This window comes from Acanthopagrus latus, chromosome 24 (genome assembly GCF_904848185.1).
Source record: "Acanthopagrus latus isolate v.2019 chromosome 24, fAcaLat1.1, whole genome shotgun sequence".
Lineage (NCBI taxonomy): Eukaryota > Metazoa > Chordata > Actinopteri > Spariformes > Sparidae > Acanthopagrus > Acanthopagrus latus.
The window spans coordinates 1,717,144-1,737,452 of record NC_051062.1 but is presented as its reverse complement, the minus strand read 5'-3'; the positions used below and the strand labels follow the sequence as shown (position 1 = coordinate 1,737,452).

Below are 20,309 nucleotides of genomic sequence, written 5' to 3'. Positions count from 1 at the left end.
ACAACGAGACTGGTGTAAAAATCATGCGTGACCCACAACTAATACGCTTTAAATTTGCGATACTAAGGTTGCCAGTTGCTTTCATGCTTTCCATTACGTGGCCGCTGTCTCAGTCTGCATTAGTTTTAATTAGGCGCACCCAATAAAATGGAGACCGAGTGTAAACACTGTTAACGCCATCCAACAGTTTTGCGCTGTGTGGGGTTAAAGGTTAAGCTGTCAGTCGGGAAACACTCAGAGCAGGACTTACCTCGCCGAGTTCAAAGCATGTCCTGCCAGAGCTCTGGTTTTAATGGCTAGTTAGCATGAGATGGTTCACTCAGACAGCAGATGTCCAATAAAAGATTCAAAGTTTTCCTCATTTTTTTTTTTTGTAGGGATGGTGAGCGCCTGACTCGTTCAACACACACGAACCTGCAGTGCTCACTTGGCTCTGTAACGTTCGCTGGCAGAACAGAACCCAAAAACGCGGCAACAAGACAATCGGAGTCGAATTTACGCTGTGGGCTTTTTGGCCTCTTTTAGCTCATTGTTTTGGTTAGCCTCACAAAACTCCACTCTCATCTACTTCATTTTCAACAACAGACGGCTGAAAGTTTTGTTACATCGCAGAGCATTTAATAGTACTATTTCACCAAGTCATCCATCACTGTGTTATTGCCCGACTTGTCTTAAATATTATGTCTTGTTTCAAAATAAAATACTGATATAATAAGAAATGTTAGGGTGCTTGATAAATAACCACCTCACTGTAGGTCCATTATCTGATTTCCAGGGACGGCTCTGTCCTCCATAAATCCTGAACAATGAAGCAGCATTTTGTAGAATGTTCAAGAGGACAGTCGGGGTGCTATGAGAGTTAAAATCAGCTGTAAGAATAATAACGATCAGACGGCACTTTGGACTCCGCATGTCATATTTTCTCTGCTTCCATTCAGTTACGTTCACAAGATTCTTGCCCTCTGAGATGGATGACTCACTAACCATTAAAACCACTTTTTAAGATGAACCACCGTTGACTGTTCGTACGGCATGTAAGCAACACTCTGCAGAGTCAAAGTCACGCACTTGGCGATAACAATGCCACACTCCATCCACCTCTGCTTTCTCGGAGACGGGACTCGTTATTCACAAGATCACAAGGGGTCGCCTGTCTGGAAAACGTAAACAGCTCGTTTCAAGAGTTCGAACAAAGAGATGACCTGTCACCTCGACGGCGAGAAAACTCCTGATTAGCACAAAAAAAAAAAAAAAAAACCCACAAGAAAATCATAGAAGTGTAGTTTACGTGACTATCAGAAAAAGACAGATGCAGAATCGGAGAGTGAGGGTTTTCCTTTCACCGCGACCCTGCAGGTCACGTCTTGTAGCACACGCGGCACTTTCTTATTCACCAGCCCCGTAACGGATAACTGCTGTGGATTTTAATGAGTCGTTGTATGGAAAATGATATGCTTTCGTTTTTCTCTTTTTCTCAAGTGATTATACACACCCACTGAAAGGTTTTTGGATCACTAAATTCCCTTATTATTGAAACAACTAAGGCACAATTTTGTTCAATTAAGATAACATTAAATTGATCCCAAACACAGTCTCAACATTATTGACGTGGTAAATGACTAACTTAGGTTGAAATGGCTGACTTTAATAATAGAACATCTCCACAGGTGTACAGAGGGCTGTTTGCAGCAGCCATCACTCCTGTGGTGGGGTGCACTGTGTTAGCTAATCCAAGTTTTGCTGTGTAAAAGGGCTAACTGATCATTAGAAACCCTCGCGCAACCATGTCAGAAAACTGTTGTGCTGATTATAGAAGCAGTAAAATTGGCCTTCCTTAGGCTAGTCGAGCGTCTGGAGCGTCAGCATGTGTGGGTTCCGTTTTAGTCTCAAGATGGCCAGGAAGAAAAGGACATTCTTCTGAGGCTCATCATTAAAAAAAGTCTTGTGGACAAACCGACGGAGGAGAGCATTTGCGAGACGCGAGGCAAATGAAGCCGGCCCAGCCTGTGGGCGGCGCTTCAGGAAGGAAAGAAGTGAAATTCCTTCAGATTAGCTCAACAAATTCACAGCTAGAATGCCGAAGGCCTCCGTTGCTGCAAGCGGAGGATTCCTTGATGAAAGTTTGAAGGGGAAAAAAAAAAAGTAATGGTTTCTGACCTCGTCGACGGGCCTTACTTACTCATAGAGATCAAAATACTCAACTCCTTCATATTAACGCGCTCTTTCTGTAATCAACCTTATAATTGAAAGTGGAGATGCCTCTAAATGAGCGCTGCAATTACCGTTATCATCAGTGAGGGGAAGCTGCTTCATAAACACTTCAATCTCAAGAGCTTACAGCCTCCCCCTGGGTAATTTGGTTTCGACGCAATAAAAAGGAGGGTGGTGGGGTTTTAGTCAGAACCATATGCGGTGTAATGCAGCCCAGTCGCACACGCCAAGGTGTGCGAGAGACCCGTCGATCCGACAGAGGACAGCACCAGGTGGGGCGATGCAGTCGTCTATTACTGAGGTGAGACCAGGTGACATAACCTGTCATCGCCATGGTGATTACTGTTTGCCTATTTGCTGAGGTTTATCAGTGCATTCAGGCTTACTCAGGTCCTTCTATCTTTGAAGCGAAATTCCATTGGGAAATTTTTACGCTCAAAGTTAGATACGATAGGCCAAGCCAAGGTCCGTGTCTCATGGCCTTTTTCGCTGGTTTAAGTGCCCTCGAGCGGGAGCAGTTCGAGCTCAGAGGGATGGTCATGGTGCATGAAGCAGATGTAGCAGCTCTGGCTATCTAGAGATTGGGTTTTGCCCTTCAGCTGGAGCTCTGTTAAAATCTCTAAAGTTCCGCCACGTCCCAAAACGCGAGGTTTGCTGAGTCAGTGGACGCCTGCCAGCCAATCAGAAAAGCTCCCTCCAGTCACAAGTAATGGAAGTTTCTGGGAATGTTCTCGTGAAATGTCACGTCTTTCACTGTGGGCTCAAGGACGGCTGTGTCTACCAGGTACTCGGCTTGACTTTATTCCCTTCAGTGAACAGTATTGATCTTTGTTGCTGAATTTGCATTTCATATCACCTTTCCTCATTTAAAATGGTGATTGCTGATATCTCACCCAGGACAAATGGTTGGCTGGGGAATTGCAGCTGAGGGCGATACCGATCAGCCACTGAGAGTTAACGAGCTTATCATCACAATGTAAATAGCGGTGTGTGTCACTGTGTGTGTGTGTGTGTGTGTGTGTGTGTGGGTGTGTTGATTGCTTTAGGGCCCGTCCCTCCAGTGGAAGTGTCATGGTTAGTAATCAAAGGATAAACTGGAGGAGAATTACAAATGACTGTATCATCTGTGGATGTGACAGCGTCGGCTTTAAGGGATGATCATCATTGGCTGTCTGTCATGCTGTAAGAAGACGGGATTCATCAACTGGGCCTCTGCTAGTGTTTTAATAACGCCGAATGCAGTTATTGATCCCTCCCACCAAAATCAGGCCGAAATTATTTACCAAGCACATCTTCTGGTCGATGAGCCTATCTACATCCTGACTGAGGCTGTTAGGACCAGGAGCTTCATAAATAACTACAATTAATAACCTTTAAAAGATTAAGGTTTTTGTTAGGCTCCTACTTGTATATAAAAAAAACACACTGATTGATTATCCATAAAATTCCATTACACAAATACACAAAATTCATGTTTGTGCATGAATTTGAATATGATATGTAATTGTTATCGCCAACAATTAGCAGCGATTTGAGAGTGTTTTTCACATCAGCAGACATTAAACTTGAATACCAACACACTGTGGGTCGGAGCAGCCACTTCAACTACGATCAGCGGCAAGTGGATGAAGAGGGAGAGAAATTCCCCCCCGGAGCAAAAGATATCATGTCCGTTTGTCTGTCGTGTCCGTGAACTGACAAACTGTCCCCTTGTGATTGGATCACCGATGCCTCTCTCATGTTGTAGAGCATGAAATGGCTCAGCTGGACCTCTTTGCTGCGAGTCTCTCGCACACTAACGTATTTTTACAACCCCAGCTCCCAAAAAGTTGGGAGGATGCGCAGAGCGTACGCATGTCGACGTGTCCTTGAGCAAGACACTGAACCCCAAAATGCTCCGGATGTGCTGGTGGGCACCTTGCATGGCAGCCACCATTGTATCAGTGTTTGTATGAATTACTGTAAGTCGCCCTAAATATAAATGTAAAAAAAAAGCGCAAATTAAAACGGAATGCAAACATTTGCAAGCGAGCTATGTTCCCCAGTAAAGTGTACCCACGCCCACGAGGTTATATCCTTTTTATAGATGCTATGATACGATTGGTTACTGCCATCATTCCGAAAAAGGCATATACTACAACTAGTGCAGCTTTAAATATATTCTCTACTGTTTTCAAATGAATATATCTCAAAAAAGGATTAGCAAAATACCACATTCTGTTTGATTAATAATGTAGTTAGACGTTAAATGCACTGGAATTTATAATAAATACTTAAATCGGTGTCTTTAGCGTTTCCACGCTAAATCAAGTAAAATGTATCTTAATCATCTCTTAAGAGCTGGACCACCCCGACTGCAACGAGTTCATATGTGGATCCCAGTGTAACAATTAGGCAGCAAGCATGAAGCTTTGAATAGAAGCATCTCCCAGTCTTAATGGCAGCAGTGTTTCTGCAGCAGTCCCATTCCAGAGGGAGATATGAAAAACTAACTAACTGTGTTTCTGGCTGTGATTTTACCACTCCACTATTTATATCTACAGACAGACTGTTTCAGTCAGACAGCAAAGTGTCGCTCCGGGCTAGCTTCATAGCAATCTCCTGCTACTTCTTCCAGACTGTCATCTTTTTTGTCTGTTGCATTGATTTGTGGGATTGGAAGCATCATCAGGCTGATTTTTTTTTTCCCTTTTCCTTTTTTTTTTTACCTGCTGTTTCCTCTGCGCTCGAAATACTGCCGGGACCGAATAAAAATACTCAACTTTTTCATCTTCGTCGGAGTCGGTGTTTGCACAAAACAAATGTGTCACCAGGAAATTGCACTTTTCCGTAGTATTCCTCCCGAAAGACGCGGGGTGGCTGCTCCTTCTCAGTGTTCCGAACGCTCAGTCACTCCGAGCAACTCCCTAAACTATGCAATTTGACACAAAGCACACTTGACGGGACTCAAAGCCTCCGTTTCCCTCTCAGCATCCCCCAATTAGACCTGAAATCCACAGGCTCATTAGATCGTCCAGGTTGGGGGGGGGGGGGGGGGGGGTGTTCTCTCATTCCCCTGACATCTCTTTCACGCTAACAAGACAAACTCTGTTAACACGGAGCTTCCAATTATTCCGAAAAATGTGGCAGCGTTGGTTGCAATGCAGTGAACAGCCGCTTGTCAGTAATTTGCTGTGTGGCACAATCTCTGTGACACGCTGAACAATGGAGATGTAAGACAGTGAATTTAAACTAAACCGTCCTGTGATGTTGTGATGGGATCGCACAAGCCGCGTCAGCATGTTCACGTGCCGACCCGCGACTACTAAGTAGTCATTACAACGTCGCGTCTGTGGTAGTTCCCGCCCGAGGACCATGTTTCACCATGACAATAACGTGAAAATGTTACCAGCCGACACTGTTGCGGCCGGTCGCAAATGTAAATATGCGGCTGAGACTTGGGAGAGCCATTTTCAAAAGGCCACTAACCTTGTTCATTATTTCTCTCCATCGGTTCTGTGGAACTTCTGTGAAATTCAGTCATTCGCTTTCCTGCTACGACACTGCAGCTTATACTGTACACAGTATATCCGACAATCTACACACACACCATTATACTTTCTGAAATCCCTTAGATGTTCTTTCTAACTACACTAGAAGAAGGAATGTAGATATCATACCCAGACGGGGGACCTATTATTACACCTATTATTGTTCTTTGTGCAAACAAATACGATTCTGCCGAAATGTGATAATCTGGGGACAGGTCGCTTTGTCATCTGACACACTAGGATTGGAAAAAAAGCCTTAATCACCTCACTTTATGCACGCCTAGCTCATTCAAAAGCATTAAATGACGAGGACAGAAAGCAGAATTGAAACAATGTACAATTCATAGAAACTTAATGAATTCACATAAACATTTAAAACAGTATTTGTATAACCTTTGAAAGAATTAAACGAAAACCAAGAGACCAAGTAACACCATGATAATTCATTTATTTTTTCATTTGAACTCTCTCATTATGTATTTTCTGTTACACAATAAGATAATCAAATGTAACTGTCCTAAAATAATAATTATCAGTTGGATTTGATGACAATAATTACACTGCTAATGACACTTTCTGTGGTTCACTCTTTTGGGCTCCTAGCTAGTCCTTGTATTTTATATGTTTGTAGAATGAGGGCTGAATGACTGTCCCAGATTACCTGAATCATGCTGTCTTACATTCTTAGTGACGTTTGAGCAATACAACACATTTTTTAACATTTGAGTTAATGTTTTGTTGCGTGAGCATAATCTGATGTAAACAATTTCGAAACATTTTCTTATCTGTGACAGATGTATGTCCTTAACATTATTCTTACCCTAGTAATGGTTGAGAAGTTTTAAAATATGAAATGCCACAGGAACCAGCGCGGACTGCATTTCCCAATCGCCATTGCGCCGGGACGACTAAAATGTATCCATTAACGGGGGGAAGCTCACTTTTAAACTAAAATATACAGTCATGTGGGTGTTTAAATGAAACCGTTGGTGAGAATACTGTGTAAGAGCTTGATTTCGGAGGTTGTTGGAGCGCTACGTGATATTTTCAGCGTCTTGTTTCGTGCTGTCACAGAGCGGTGGTAGCTTCTGCCCGCCCCCCTGCCTTCGTCATCCCGTTGAACGCGGAAGTAACCCTCTGAGTGAAACATGTCTGTGTCGAGCGGTTCCTACAAACCTGTGAGCCATGTCATTTTCGACATGGATGGATTATTATTAGGTCTTTACATTACCCGTCGTCTTTCACTGTCTCATACGAGGTTGCACCTATGCTGAATATACAGAATCTCATTCAGTCGCTCCGTGGGCTAGCCGTGCACAGTCTAGGAGTCGGCATGACGAGCTCCATGGGAAAAAAAGCGACATTTATGATTTCTTCGCACACAACTACAATATTGAATCAAGTCGAATATCAACTAATACAGTTCCTTAAACGGTATCATTTAGAGGTTAATTCGGCATATATTTAAACTAGCTATGTGTGCTTTAAATGTTTGAAATCAAATGTTTAGTGTGTGTGACGAATTTTCAAGCTAAAAGTTTCGCTGACAACTTATTTATTAATCAGACATGCACAATTAAACGGTTGAACATCACATGAATGAATTACATTTCATTGATGATGAGCTTAATACTAATGCACCATTTAAGACTGACTTGTCTGTGAAATGACACAACTTGGCATTCAGTGAATCTTGAATTGATGTCATTTTTAAACGTCACATTTGGTGATGTGAATACTTTTGTGTAGTCAGGAAGTGCTGCTGAATGCTACACTTTTGATTTGCACATCTGACTTTTACAGTTTGAGGTCACACTCAGCTGCTATCTGTCTCCTCTGGTCATTTGCAATTCATATTAGATCCCACATTAATTAATTAATCTACGTCTAATTGAACTCCACTCATTTTCTTTTTGTATCCTCACTTCAGATACGGAGCGGCTCTACACGGTGTCCTTCCAGGAAATTTGTGACCGCTTTGGAAAGCAGTACACCTGGGACGTGAAGTCGTCGGTGATGGGCAAAAACGCTGTGGCCGCTTGCCAGACTATCCGGGACGCTCTGGAGCTCCCCATGACAGCTGAGGAACTTCTGGCCGAAACCCGACAAATACAAGAAAAGATCTTTCCCTCTGCCAAACTCATGCCTGGTACGCCACGCCTGACATTCAGCACCACGTTTAGGCCACTCACAAAAGAATTAGAGTAAAAAGATGAAGAATCAATGACATGCAGCTCACAAGCAGCCTCACAATTAGCTCTTATATGTGCTGCTGTCTTTATTCTACAGGTAGCGGTGATGCTTCTTCCGCATCTGTACCTGATGCTCAGTGCTACAGCTGCACTTCAAAATTTCTTTCTGATGATCATTTTTTTTCTGGAAAAAGTAAAAAAAACAAAAAAAACAAAAACTAAACTAAACGAAAAACAATAACTAAGTCATCTAGATCTCCGCTGTGACAAAGTGTTTGACAGTTTCAGTTTTATATATGTGGTGAGTCATGGCCTAACGTCTGAGCGAGGGGTTATTTTAATCCTGTGTGCTACTTTATTTCAAGGTGTAATTAGTCCAATTACCATAATGACCTGCTGTTGCTGTAATAGAGAAACACTGGAAATTGGCTCTTAAAATGAAGTACTGGATAACATGTCCATTGGTGTTACACAAGGGTGGTGATTCAGTGGGTGCAGCAGTCACGCATTAACCTCATCATCAATTAATGCCTGGATATAGTCCTTTAAATATCACGTTGTACTTGAATTGTAATGACGAGCACTGAGCAAAGAGCAAGTGCTCGCTGTTGAGAATGTCACATGCAATGCATGCTGGTACATCCAGGCCATGTTGATAGACCAGGCATCTCCAGCTTACATTTCATTGTGAAAACCTGTGTTGCAAAATGACCAAAAAACAAGATTAATTACTTCATGTGGACCAGTAGCTGTGACGCAATCAGCATCGTTCAAACATGTATCTGACTTTTTTGTATTTCCATTAAGGATTAAACAGTGTGTTTGCTGAAATGCCTGCATTGTCCACAGAGGACTCCAGGATATCTTCCTTGGTAACTTCCAATTTTCCATAAGGCAAATGTGACCAAACAAACACTCAGTCGTGCGTGGGAAAATGGTGTAAAGCTCTATTAGTTCTTCAGAACTAGAGAGCTTTGTTCAGCAGGTACAGAGTCTTTCCTCACAACCAGACATACTGCCTTGCCAAGCTTTGTGATATACCGCCCAAATATGCAGACGCTGTAGGATGCAGAAATGTAATGAAGTGGCAGTATGGAGCAGTGATGGGTACAAAGAGATCTGTCCAGCGTCCGTGTTCTCTTCCAGTTAAAGGAGTGTGTTCATTGAGGGAGTTTTTATTGCAGGTTTTATAGACTGACATCCTTGACTCCGTAGATTAAAATCCTCCCACAGCTCTGCTCAGCCATCTGGTCACCATTGAACTTAAAAGTAAGAATCAAAATATAAAACATATGTACTGTCTGGAAAGGAGCTCCGTATCAGCAGGTGGTTTTATTTCAAATATCAGCCAACTGATACATTAGTGTTAATATAAACCTCAGTGCAAAACTTAAGTCTCATTTTAGTATGGTCATGTGTACCACTAGGTGTGGAGAAACTGGTCCACCAACTGAAGAAGCACAATATCCCCATCGCTGTGGCTACCAGTTCTGCCGGCGTGACATTCAAGCTGAAGACGAGCCAACACAAAGACTTCTTCGGCCTGTTTGACCACATCGTTCTGGGTGACGATCCCGACGTGAAGAACAGCAAACCTCAACCCGACTCCTTCCTGGTTTGCGCCAGCAGATTCAGCCCTCCAGCCTCTCCAGAGAAGGTAAGCACTAAGATCACAGCGGCACCATCGATGAATTCTTGCTTGTTCATTTGAATGTAGGCTTGGTCAACCCACTTTGCTAGGTTTATTTCAAATGTTGTATGAATGCATTTAGTCTTAATGGAAAGCTCTGAGCGAACATGCAGATTTGGTTGAAGCAGTGGCACTTAGTAGAGCGCATACTTACCCTTTACTTCAGTCAAGCCTAAACCTTTTTCAAACTTGAATATTTATGTTGTAATGTTAAAGAAAGTGGGGAAAAAACTTCCTGGATCCGTCCCTATGTTTGGAGCTGCACCAGCCTCCTTGGCCAAGGTACCTCAATCATTATAATGAATCTACCATTAGCCTAGCACTCATATTTACCATTTTATTCAAGGTTTATGCGGGTTAAGAATGATTGGCGATAACAAAACAACATTTGATCCAATCATTAACATCACATCTGGTCCATCTTTGGTATTGACATAAGTTCATAACAGTCACTTATGCACACCTGGAGTCTGGACGGTAGGTAAGATGTAGTGAGCAACAGTGAGTAGCAGATTTCTCGACAGGACCTATTCAGTAGTCTGGTCCAGAGTACAGTTTTTGCCTCAATTGAATTTTTTATTACAATTATAATTTTCATGCCACATAGAAGATCGCCAGAAAGATTGTGTGGTGCTACCTACTTGAAACGATGTTTTTCACACGAGGTAAAAACCATGGCTTGAAAATATGATCAGAGCTCAGACGTGACACAAAATGTGGTTCAGCACACAGAGGAGATGCGGAACTATATGTCAGCAGCATGTCAGGCAGTTTGTCTTCCGTCGATCTAGTCGCATTTAGCTGCCTGCATGTCAGCCAATAGCTTTTTATTTGCAGCTAATGTGTTCCATTTGCAGTAATGCAGACAGGGCCTGATGTCAGCCGCTCTCTGCACTGACAGACACACACTTCTACTCTGGCACTTTGATCAAAAGTGGTGTGCTTTCAGGGTTCACGGGCTGTATAAGATATATATTTTCAGACTCTCTGGAAGCCTTTTGCTGTGTTGAGTCAGACTAAAATAGCTGCCAAATATCTCACTAAAAGACACCGAATAACAGTGTGAGGTCTGACCTACTTTCATGAAAACACATGCACTGTAAAGCATATGTTAAAAGTGGTGGTATTCTGCAAATCTACTGTTGATCACTGTTCGGTGTGTGAACTAATAATTCAATATATGATAACTTCATGCTTGGATTTGGATTTTTAAAACTCTTAATTGTGTACATTGTCAGCTATAAAGCATAATCTTCTTCTGTTAATGGTTTGTTGTTTAATTGATAATAGTGAAAGTGATCAGGGTTCATCAGGGTCCAGTTCCAGTCTGTTTCCTTTAGAAGTTGGAGACTACAGTTAAAATGTTCCAAAAAGGACTTTACATCGGCAATAGAAAACTCTGAATTAAATACTGATTGCACATCGTTATGGCTGTAGAAAAATGAAACCATCTGCGCAATACAGTATTAGTTCCCTGCAAACCACGTTTTCAGTATGCTATTCGCTCTGCAACTGGTATGGTTTTTTTTCCGAGGAAAATAAAAGACGAGTTCTGGCACAAAGGAAGCAACTCTGTCATTGCACAAACAAATAGTAACAGGAGCCAGCGGAGCCAAAAATGAAGTAAAGGCCCTGCATGTGATTTGTGGGGGGAAGGCTGCCAGATAATGTGAGTTAATGACACTCATAGTTACTCATAGTTAGACAAGTTGTAGGATTAGTGGAACACCCAAAGTATATTTATGTGTTTTATGTAGAACAGTCAATGTGCCATGGCACCAACAGACGCACATACTGATGAGGATCACGTTAGAGAGGAAGACGGTAGTTAGTGGGTGTAACTTAAGTTCTATGAATACATGTGCCATACATCACAGCCACGTCATTTTTATAAAGCTTAAACACTTATGATGTATTGCAAAGTGCCGCGACGGAGCAGAAAGTGAGACTGGTGACGGTGAGGAAACCTGTATGCCCGCCCACCCCGCTGCCTGTCATAATAATCAGGTCATCGAGTTATTGTGTGACATGTAGACAAGCTATCAACAAGTTGCAGTTATGACGGGCATGCATCTCGTACAGATATGCTGAGGAGGGAGTGCTCAAGCTGAATTGGAGGGTGAACTTACTTACACCAGTGATGCTGGGTGTGGGTGTGAGGTTTCAAACATTACTGTGCAGTGTGGTGTTAGGTTACACTATAAGGGACTGGCCAAATTTATATTTGCATGAATGTATTCGGATTTTGTTCCGTCAGTCATTGTGCGTTGACCCCTGAACGTTTCATGCCCTTGTTGAGGGATTACCTTTAACTAGCACATCCTCTGTTCAATTTTGTTCAGGACGGCCATTCACAGAGATTGAATTGGCAACATGCCCTTGGAACATGAAACTTGTTAAAAGAGAGAAATAACTGGATTTTTTTTTAAAACATGAAAAGGACCTCTTATATAATGTTCTTCTTATTAACAGCAACCCACTCCCAACAGTCAGTGCATTCAATGTTAATGCAAACGAATTGACGGTACAAAAGGTATTGCTTTTCCCAATGTGTGAATGTGCCTATAAGCTCTGTTATTTACAAAGTCTTATTTAAACTCGCATAACAAAGCATTTAAGCTGATAGAACAAATATATCAAGACTATAGTGCTGGGCGGTATGAACAAAAATGTATAGCAAGGTATTTTTCAAAATTCTAACAGTTACACGGTATATGAAGGTATTTTTTTTCATGCATAATCAGGTGTTCACAGATAGCCCTGTCTATCTAAAAGGGAGGTTTAACATTCCTTCCTTCTCATAAACATGTGATGTGACGTGAAGCACGAAGTTGGGCATGAACAGTGACGTACAACATATGCATCGGAAAAAATGTGGCGACACTTGACAGATTTAGCTAATTATAGACCCGTGGCCCATATTCTCACCTCCTCAGTCAAACACACGCTGATTTTAAACCCCCGCTATTAAAGGAAGCGTGCAGCAGAGCGCCTGGCATTAGTTGCCTCAAGCAACAGACAGCTAACAAGATGCAGGTCGAATTAGTCTTCAAATCAAGAGCTTTACATTGCACGCCATTGGAGTTTAGAACGGGGTTCCTAGCAGGGGGGGCTTTTAATTTGAAAGTAGCGAGCGTTTGTTTCTGTGATTGTTCAACAGTTTTGAGAGTTTGGCAGAAATATTTATGATTACTGAGGCAGCGGCTCATCTTTAGCCCTCCAAGGAGGCTTTCCTCTGTGAGCATGATGTCACGGGAAAACTATGAATTTTCTTTCTTTCTTTCCTTCTTACTTTCTGTTTTATGAATTCCATTTACAGCGACCATGACGTGAAGCACGAAGTTGGGCGTGAACAGCGACGTAGTCATCAACTGCAACGTCTATCCTAGCCATCTTCATCGTAACATAACACCAGAGCACTGCTGTTTACCCTCACCACGCCTCGCAGTTGCACCATGCCTGTTTAGAAGCGCAACATTGAAAAGGGTCCGGTCTGAAACAGTGTCGCACAGCGCAGCGTAGCGTTCCGAATGTTGTGTAATCAAATACACAGGTATGGGGGTCTATTAAAAATTCATATCATAACGAAAATATACACTGGTGTTCGGTGTGAACCGGTTTACCACCCAGCACCACAAGACTAGACATTAGACGATATGAAAACTTCGTCATGATTTACTGAGTCAAAATAAAAATACGGACCATCACCGATTCAGCCAGTCCACAGGAGCTGTCGGTACAGGGGTGTGTCTACCAAGAAAGCCACACTATATCCAGACTCCTCAGCATCTCAGGGCACGTTTAACCTTTTTGACAACCGGAATGATCTCCACTAGAAAATTTATAAGGCCCTCCCTGAGGCTTCCACTGGGGAATGTGTCAGTCAGCCTAGCGTGTATGGTCTGTATCATAATTCCGATTTCCACATACCACATAGCCTAAATTAGAGTGCAATTCATTTTTTTCCCTAAAAAGTAACTCATAAACGAGGAGTCCACAGTTAGTAAGCGGTGATTGCATGTTCATCTACACGGCATGTAATGCAAGATAAGTTTGTTGAGGTAGTAGTAAGTCCTTGGCTTTCTCAAGGATATAACGAGACACTAGAGAAAGATGGGCAGGATTACCTTGGCAATGCACTGTGCATACAGTTGGGCTGTTATTTTGCTCATCCTTGATCAAGCAAAGTAACTTAGTCCATCCAACTGGTATTGTTTGGCTGACATTACCTTGCAAGACTGCATTGTAATGTTAGCTTACCAGAAACACTAGCTTCAGTATCATCCAAAGTACTGTTAAAAGCAGGATTATACTCACGGGGTCGGCAGCAGTTGCCTGCGTCCTCTCTCCCATCACTTTGTCCATGCTTTCCCAAAGTGGGAAGTTGGTGGGGTTGTATTCACTTTTATTTTCATCAGACATAATGCACGGCCTTGCCTTGTTTTATCATATTTTCCTGCCTTCCTATCTGTCCAAAAAGACTTGACTCTGTGAGATCGGATCAAAGACGAAACGCCCTGGAAATGTTTGGTTCAGCCTGGAAGATGAAATATTTTGGAAGTGGAAAGTGTACATCCCCATACGTTTCTGTCAAGATCAAGGGTATGCACAAAAAGAACACATCGAGGTTAAAACTTCCCTATGGTACAGTTATTTCCTTTGATCAGTTCATGAATACTGCAGTTTGGGCCTGTTTATTCTGACTGAGGTGTTTATATTAAGCATTTTTTTCTTCTGCTTGGGCTTTAAAATATTTATGATAGGCTCCACAGAAAGGCAGCTAATGTTTATTAATGTCTTGCCACAAATGACATGACTGTAAGAAATAGTGTAAAATCTATAAAGTTATCTGATCAAAATATAATCTCATCAACCGCATGTCGCCAGCCCTTAATACACAATGTACTTTGATTATGCAGCCTTAAGAGCATAGTTTTATGTGGGAAATGGAGTTGTAAACTGGTCTTTTTTCCTCTGATATACAGTAACATCAGGTGTTCATCCTTCAGCAGATCTGCCATCACTGATATCATAAACCCTAACCTTATTAACAAAAGAAATGTGGACCATATATTACAGTTAACTATGAATACCCTGCACTTGCAAATGGCCTCTGTATAACACAAAAACCAAGGTGCAGTCTAAAAGAAATCTTTCAAAAAGTGAGCAATGATTGCATTTTCCTCATACTGCATTTGGATATTTTACAGCCTAATTTAACAGGGAAATTTGAGGCATCCAATAGATTTTCTTGCTATCTCCTCTCCTCTCACTTAAAAGGCTTTTTTTTTTTTTTTTTTCGCTGCAAATAGGTCTGCCTGTGGCACTGCACACCTGATTTTTTAATCTGGAGCCAGCCACAGTTAGGGCTGGCATTTTTCTTGATGAGATATGAAACCGAGGCTCAGAGGGGGGAATCGACAGAGTGTTCAGTGGAATAACGAATGATGATGCGTCACTCCCCGGCTCCCGCTCCGCGAGGGAGGGGCGAGCGGCAGAGACACGAGACAGAGGGAGCGAGCATGGGGGCAGACAGAGGCAGAGCTACAGGGAGGAGGGTGGAGAGGGCGAGGTAAACAGGAGAAGCAGCCTTCTGGTAATAACGCACATCCAGTTGTCGGTTCTTCCTGCCCTAATCTCAACTCTGAGGAGAAACCACGGCGGCTTGTTTCTAGTCATGCAGAGACGTGACAAACAGGCAGAAAGACAGACGCCTGTCACACACTGATGTCCACACAGACGGACCTCGACTTCAAAATAACAAATACTTTTCCGCACAGTTCCCAGATATTAAGCAACACATATATATTAGTAACTTATTACATTGCCAGTTGTGCAAGACTATCAAAAAAGGCCTTAAAAAAAAGAAATACAGGTTGTATATGTGTGGGAGTATTCCATACAGCCATCAGCTGTCACTGCCAGATGCCACAATAACGTGTGCCACACACACTTTAATAATTGTTTAGCAAAGCCAAAGTCTGCATGCTAATTATTCGGTTCCTGCTGTGCGTCTTTCTTGAGGGGACAGCTGGCCAGCGTTAGAGACAGACTAAACAAGCAGATTCTGAACTACTGTTTGGTCAACTTCCGTCGCTTCACCTGCCGCTACCAGCTAATACAAATGGAAACCGCTTATAGTGCTCACGTCCCCCTGGCTTTCCCTTTCTTTTATTTCTGAAGCAGTGCATGTGTATTATTTATTGCCTGTGTGCACAGAAATTAAATGAACAGCTTTGCGATTTACCGTGTTTGATGAACTGTTTCAAAATACAGCCATGACGTTTCCAAGCATCCTCGGTCCAATAGATGAGAGCGTCTTCAACCACAGATGTTTTCCCGGTTCATCTGAATTTCTGAGTATAATGTAAACACGAGGTAGCCTTTTTCGGAACACCGAGGCTCGCCACTAGATCTCCCGAGCTTGTTTTTCACAAGCTTGGAGGTGACTACGGGATGTGTCTTAGACTGGGAGAAAACGACTTTCCTTTTTCCCTTTCATGATGTCAAAGTGCACACAGCACCAGAGTCAGGTAGCCAGCTGGAAGCAGACGAGTTACTGCGGGTAATGCTGAAAAAGAAAAAGAAAAGTTGTATGTGTGAAAGGACCCCAAATGTACACTGTAGGGAATATTCTAAAAAGCAGTTTTGTATGACTGATTTTGTCTCAAGCTATTTGATCCAAATAAGTCTTTGATCACCGTATCTGCGATAATTACAAGTGGTTTCCACTACACTGCTACTCATTGATGAACACAAACTGAGATCAGTATATTAGAGTGTAGGATTTTTCTTGAGATGGTTTTATTTGTGCCATGATACCTAGAGCCAGAGCTGAAGAAGCCTCTTGGATGAGAGGGGAAACATCTGCATGAGACGGAAACAAGTCCAATTGCCTGTGATACAGAATTACCATGACCTGGATGGCTGACAGCCTCCATCAACACTATTTCTGCTTTCAAAAGTAAGATAAAGACAGCAGAAGGTTAATTGTGTCACTGAGGAAACACATTTTAAATGACAACTCAATCAACACCTCCTTGTCATAGACAAAATCGGTGCGGCTTGGATTTGGAGGTAGAGTGGGTCATTCACTAACTGGAACGTCGTTGGCTGAATCCCTGAAGTACCCTTGGGCAAGAAACTGAACCCCCTAGGTTGCTCCCAGCGGTTGCTGCATAGTTTTGTAAGTGGATGTGGCAGCGGCTAAGCAAAGAAAAGTTGTTGGGCACTTCGGTTAGGAAGCGCTGTGTCGCGCCTGATTAGCAGGTTGGCATCTTGCATGCCAGCCCTGCCATCTGCGTCTGAGCGTGTGTGTAACTGGGTGAATGTGACGGGTGCTGTAAAAGTGCTTTGATTGATCAATGGACTGGAAAAGCACAGTATAAATGGGTTATTCCATATCAGCTGACCTTGGACCTCCGAGTTCAAGTCACGGATTAAAAAAAAGATAAAAAATAACATTAAAACTTCTATTTTAATGTTATTTGTATGCCCCTGTAAAGCACTTTGAGTTGCCTCGTGCTGTACAAATAAACTTGGCTGGATCTCTCTCCTGTCAAAATCGTGGTATTAGAAAAACTGTGGTCCTTTCCTGCAAAAAAAAGTGCTCATGGTCCTGTAAAAATAACATATTTACATGGATTTTATTTTCATGACAGTAACTGGGAAAAAAAAAGTTCCCAATTCTGTGTGAGCTGGCATGTGATGACCCAAATGCAAGTCCATTTACCATTCACAAATAAGCAGTGTGATAAGCGAATACAGTGTTTTGTGCGGTTTTATTCTAAGCACATTTTTCTGTCTCAACGTAACCTTGACAGGCGAGTATCAGAGGCTTTTAACACATGACTGTTAAAAGTGATACAACACAGGGAGGCTGTAGTGTTTCCTTTTCCGAATGATTCTATGAAAATGTCCCCTGCAGCAAGGCAAATATATTACATGATGTGATTTAATGTGATGTTCAGAATGCCAGGGGCAGAGCAGCGAGGACCTCTTGTCCCTCGCCGTGAACACTGCAGTTCAGTGGCCTCACAGGTGAGTAATGCGGTGTCGCCTCGCCGCTGTCTGAGCTGACCAAAAGCGAAAGAAAAAAAGGCGCCGCTCTCTTTTCCGCGGAGAGCGGAGACATTTTTCACGACTCCGAAGTTACACTGTTGATAAGACGGGAGATTTTACCGAAGGTGTGCTCAGCGGCCTGAATAAGATTAATGAAACATGAAAGTGAGCTAGTTCATGCTCACACTGATAGGGAGGGAGAGGGGCAGACAGAACTAGTTCTTCCCCGTCATTAATCATACAAGACATTACACCTGGGGAAGGCTTTATAATCCAGATATTCAAATCAGGCACAATTAAGACATGAGCATTTCTATCTGAACAGTAAATTGGCCCATTACTGGTCTGAAAAAACTCACCAGATTCACCTCTTGCCTGCCTTCAGCAAATACACACCAGCCTATAGATTTGCAAATGCATCTCTGAATCATCTCTGAGTTAAGTTGTTATGTGAAAATGTTAAATGTACTGTAGGGAAGTAGTTAAGGTCACTTTTTAAAATGGTAAGTGCTTAATGATCCTTTCTCTACAACGCGCTTTCCAAAGATCATATTTAATCCCCACGTTTGCAGTGTATGTTCGTTGTGTTGCTGAGTCTACTCAGACATTATGTGCCTGTCCTCTTAACTCAGGTGGCTGTGGATTTCTGTTGGCTTTGGTTGGGACACAAGTTCCCGTTGGTGTCTGTACGCCTGGCTGGGCAAAATGAGACATTTGGCATTTTTCCACCAGCACTCTCGGCTACGCCGAGTGAAACCAAGCCACGCCGATTTGCTTTTCAATCACCAGTTTTTACTGCGCCGAGTTGATCCAAGCAGGGCAAGAGTGGGGCCAAGTGGGCCGCCGTGAGTTCTTGTGACTGCGGCCCACCTGTAAAAATAACAGACCAATCTACACCTCAAACAAGTGTGTGTTGCAAATCGTTTCTCGACTCGTGTCTGTGCAGGAAATCTGAGAGAGGGATGTTTCTAAAAGTCAGTGAGTTCAGCTCTCAGTACTTTTGTAGCTTCTGACTAAATCTCTTTATTTTCTCCCGTTTTGTTTGCACTTTCAAACATCTGCTGTGTTTTACTGTTTCATTGTGTTTGTTTCAGGAATCCTGTTGAGCTACTTTCGGTGAAAACACAATGTTTCCTGTAAAAAAAAGCTCAACTGGGAAGTCATAGGTAATGAAATCTGCTTGTAAGCAAATTATCGGAGCCACTTTATTAGTGGTGATTCGAGACAATTAGTTAAAGACACACTTTCAAGCAATTAGCCCAGTTGTGGTGAATTGCAAATCCTATGCATCACCTAACTGTAACTCAACAGTCTCGTTTAATTTAATCCAGCCTCATCTAACGTCAAAGTCGATAGGTAGGTGCCTGGCCATGCACAACGCTCCAAGTCATGACAAGAACTTTAAATTTGATTTAACTACATAGGATATTCACCCACGGTAGAATCACAAAAAAAAAATCAAGGAAAAATGACTCAATAAACACAATCTGAGAAAGTCAACAGCACCAGGCAGACACAGCTCTCTGCTGCTGAGACCACAACGCTCAGTTCTCTGCTTTCTCATCTTTCTTGATTGGCGTCTTTGTTCTTTGTGCGCTGCTCTTTTTAACTATCAATATGTTATTTTGTTTATTCAGTCTTGTGTATGAGAGGATTTTCCGGAGGAACACCCACTAGATTAACAGGGGTTCTTTTCAGATGTTCTGCGGGTCTTGTTAGTCAGGCTCACCCTGCAGGGACCTTCTCTTCTCAGCCCTCAATTTAGGACTCGTTCTCTGGCACTTAATGAAATCAAGGCAGCAACTACTATATTTGTCACGTCATGTCATTGTCCGTAACCGCTTATCCCTTTCCATGGGGTCACGGGTAGTTGCTGCTGGAGCCAATCCCAGCCTTGTCTCAGGGCGAGGGCAGGGTGCTCCCTGGACAAGTCGCCAGCTCATCGCAGACTACTATATTTTCCAAATGCAACATTGTCGCTCACTCAGATTTAATTTTGAATTGACATCCCATGTGTTCCGTAGCTATATCACCTGTCATTAGATGACGTTTAAAACGGATAATGCTCAGAAAATATAATTTACTTTTTGTTTTGAGGGAGGCTGTGTTTCTTAGTAACACTGTCACTGCTCTCTTTTATACTCGGTTATTATTATCTGTTCAGCACATTCCAGCACAAAATGTCACACAAAGCATATGCTGTAGTCTGTAATGAAGTAATACACATTCCACGATTTAGAATTAGCAGAGGGAAGAGGAAAGTCAAACATTACTTTTGAGTTAATTAACATTCAGGTATTCTAACTCTTTACAAATAGGAACAAAAAAATAGGTGAAGGCCAACATGTAATTTGCTCCATGGATCAAACAGATGCTTCCATGATTATATTTGGATGGGTGATGCATGTCAAGTGGCATCCACATTGACCTAAAGATTCTCAGCAGAACAAAGATGCTCAATGCCACTCACATCACCAGTCAGTGGGTTTAATTTTGTGGCTGATCAGTGTATGTGGGTAAGTATGACAGTCAGTGTACCAAGGAGCTTGTCTTTAAAGTACACATGGCATCAATAGACACACATGCTGGCAAAGGATCGCTGAGCAGAAGCAGCTTCGTGTAATG

The 20,309-nt window shown here is 42.4% G+C and overlaps 1 protein-coding gene across 1 annotated transcript in view; it reads left to right on the top strand.

The window, feature by feature from the left end:
• Nucleotides 1-6,804: 6,804 nt before the first annotated feature.
• The window catches only part of LOC119015606 (pseudouridine 5'-phosphatase), a 33,076-nt gene continuing 19,571 nt past the window's right edge, over nt 6,805-20,309 (top strand). Inside the window, exons 1-3 of the mRNA XM_037091769.1 lie at nt 6,805-6,959; nt 7,672-7,890; nt 9,361-9,590. Coding sequence (XP_036947664.1) covers nt 6,890-6,959; nt 7,672-7,890; nt 9,361-9,590 — 519 coding nt within the window. The 5' untranslated portion in view covers nt 6,805-6,889. The remainder of the gene's footprint in view (nt 6,960-7,671; nt 7,891-9,360; nt 9,591-20,309) is intronic.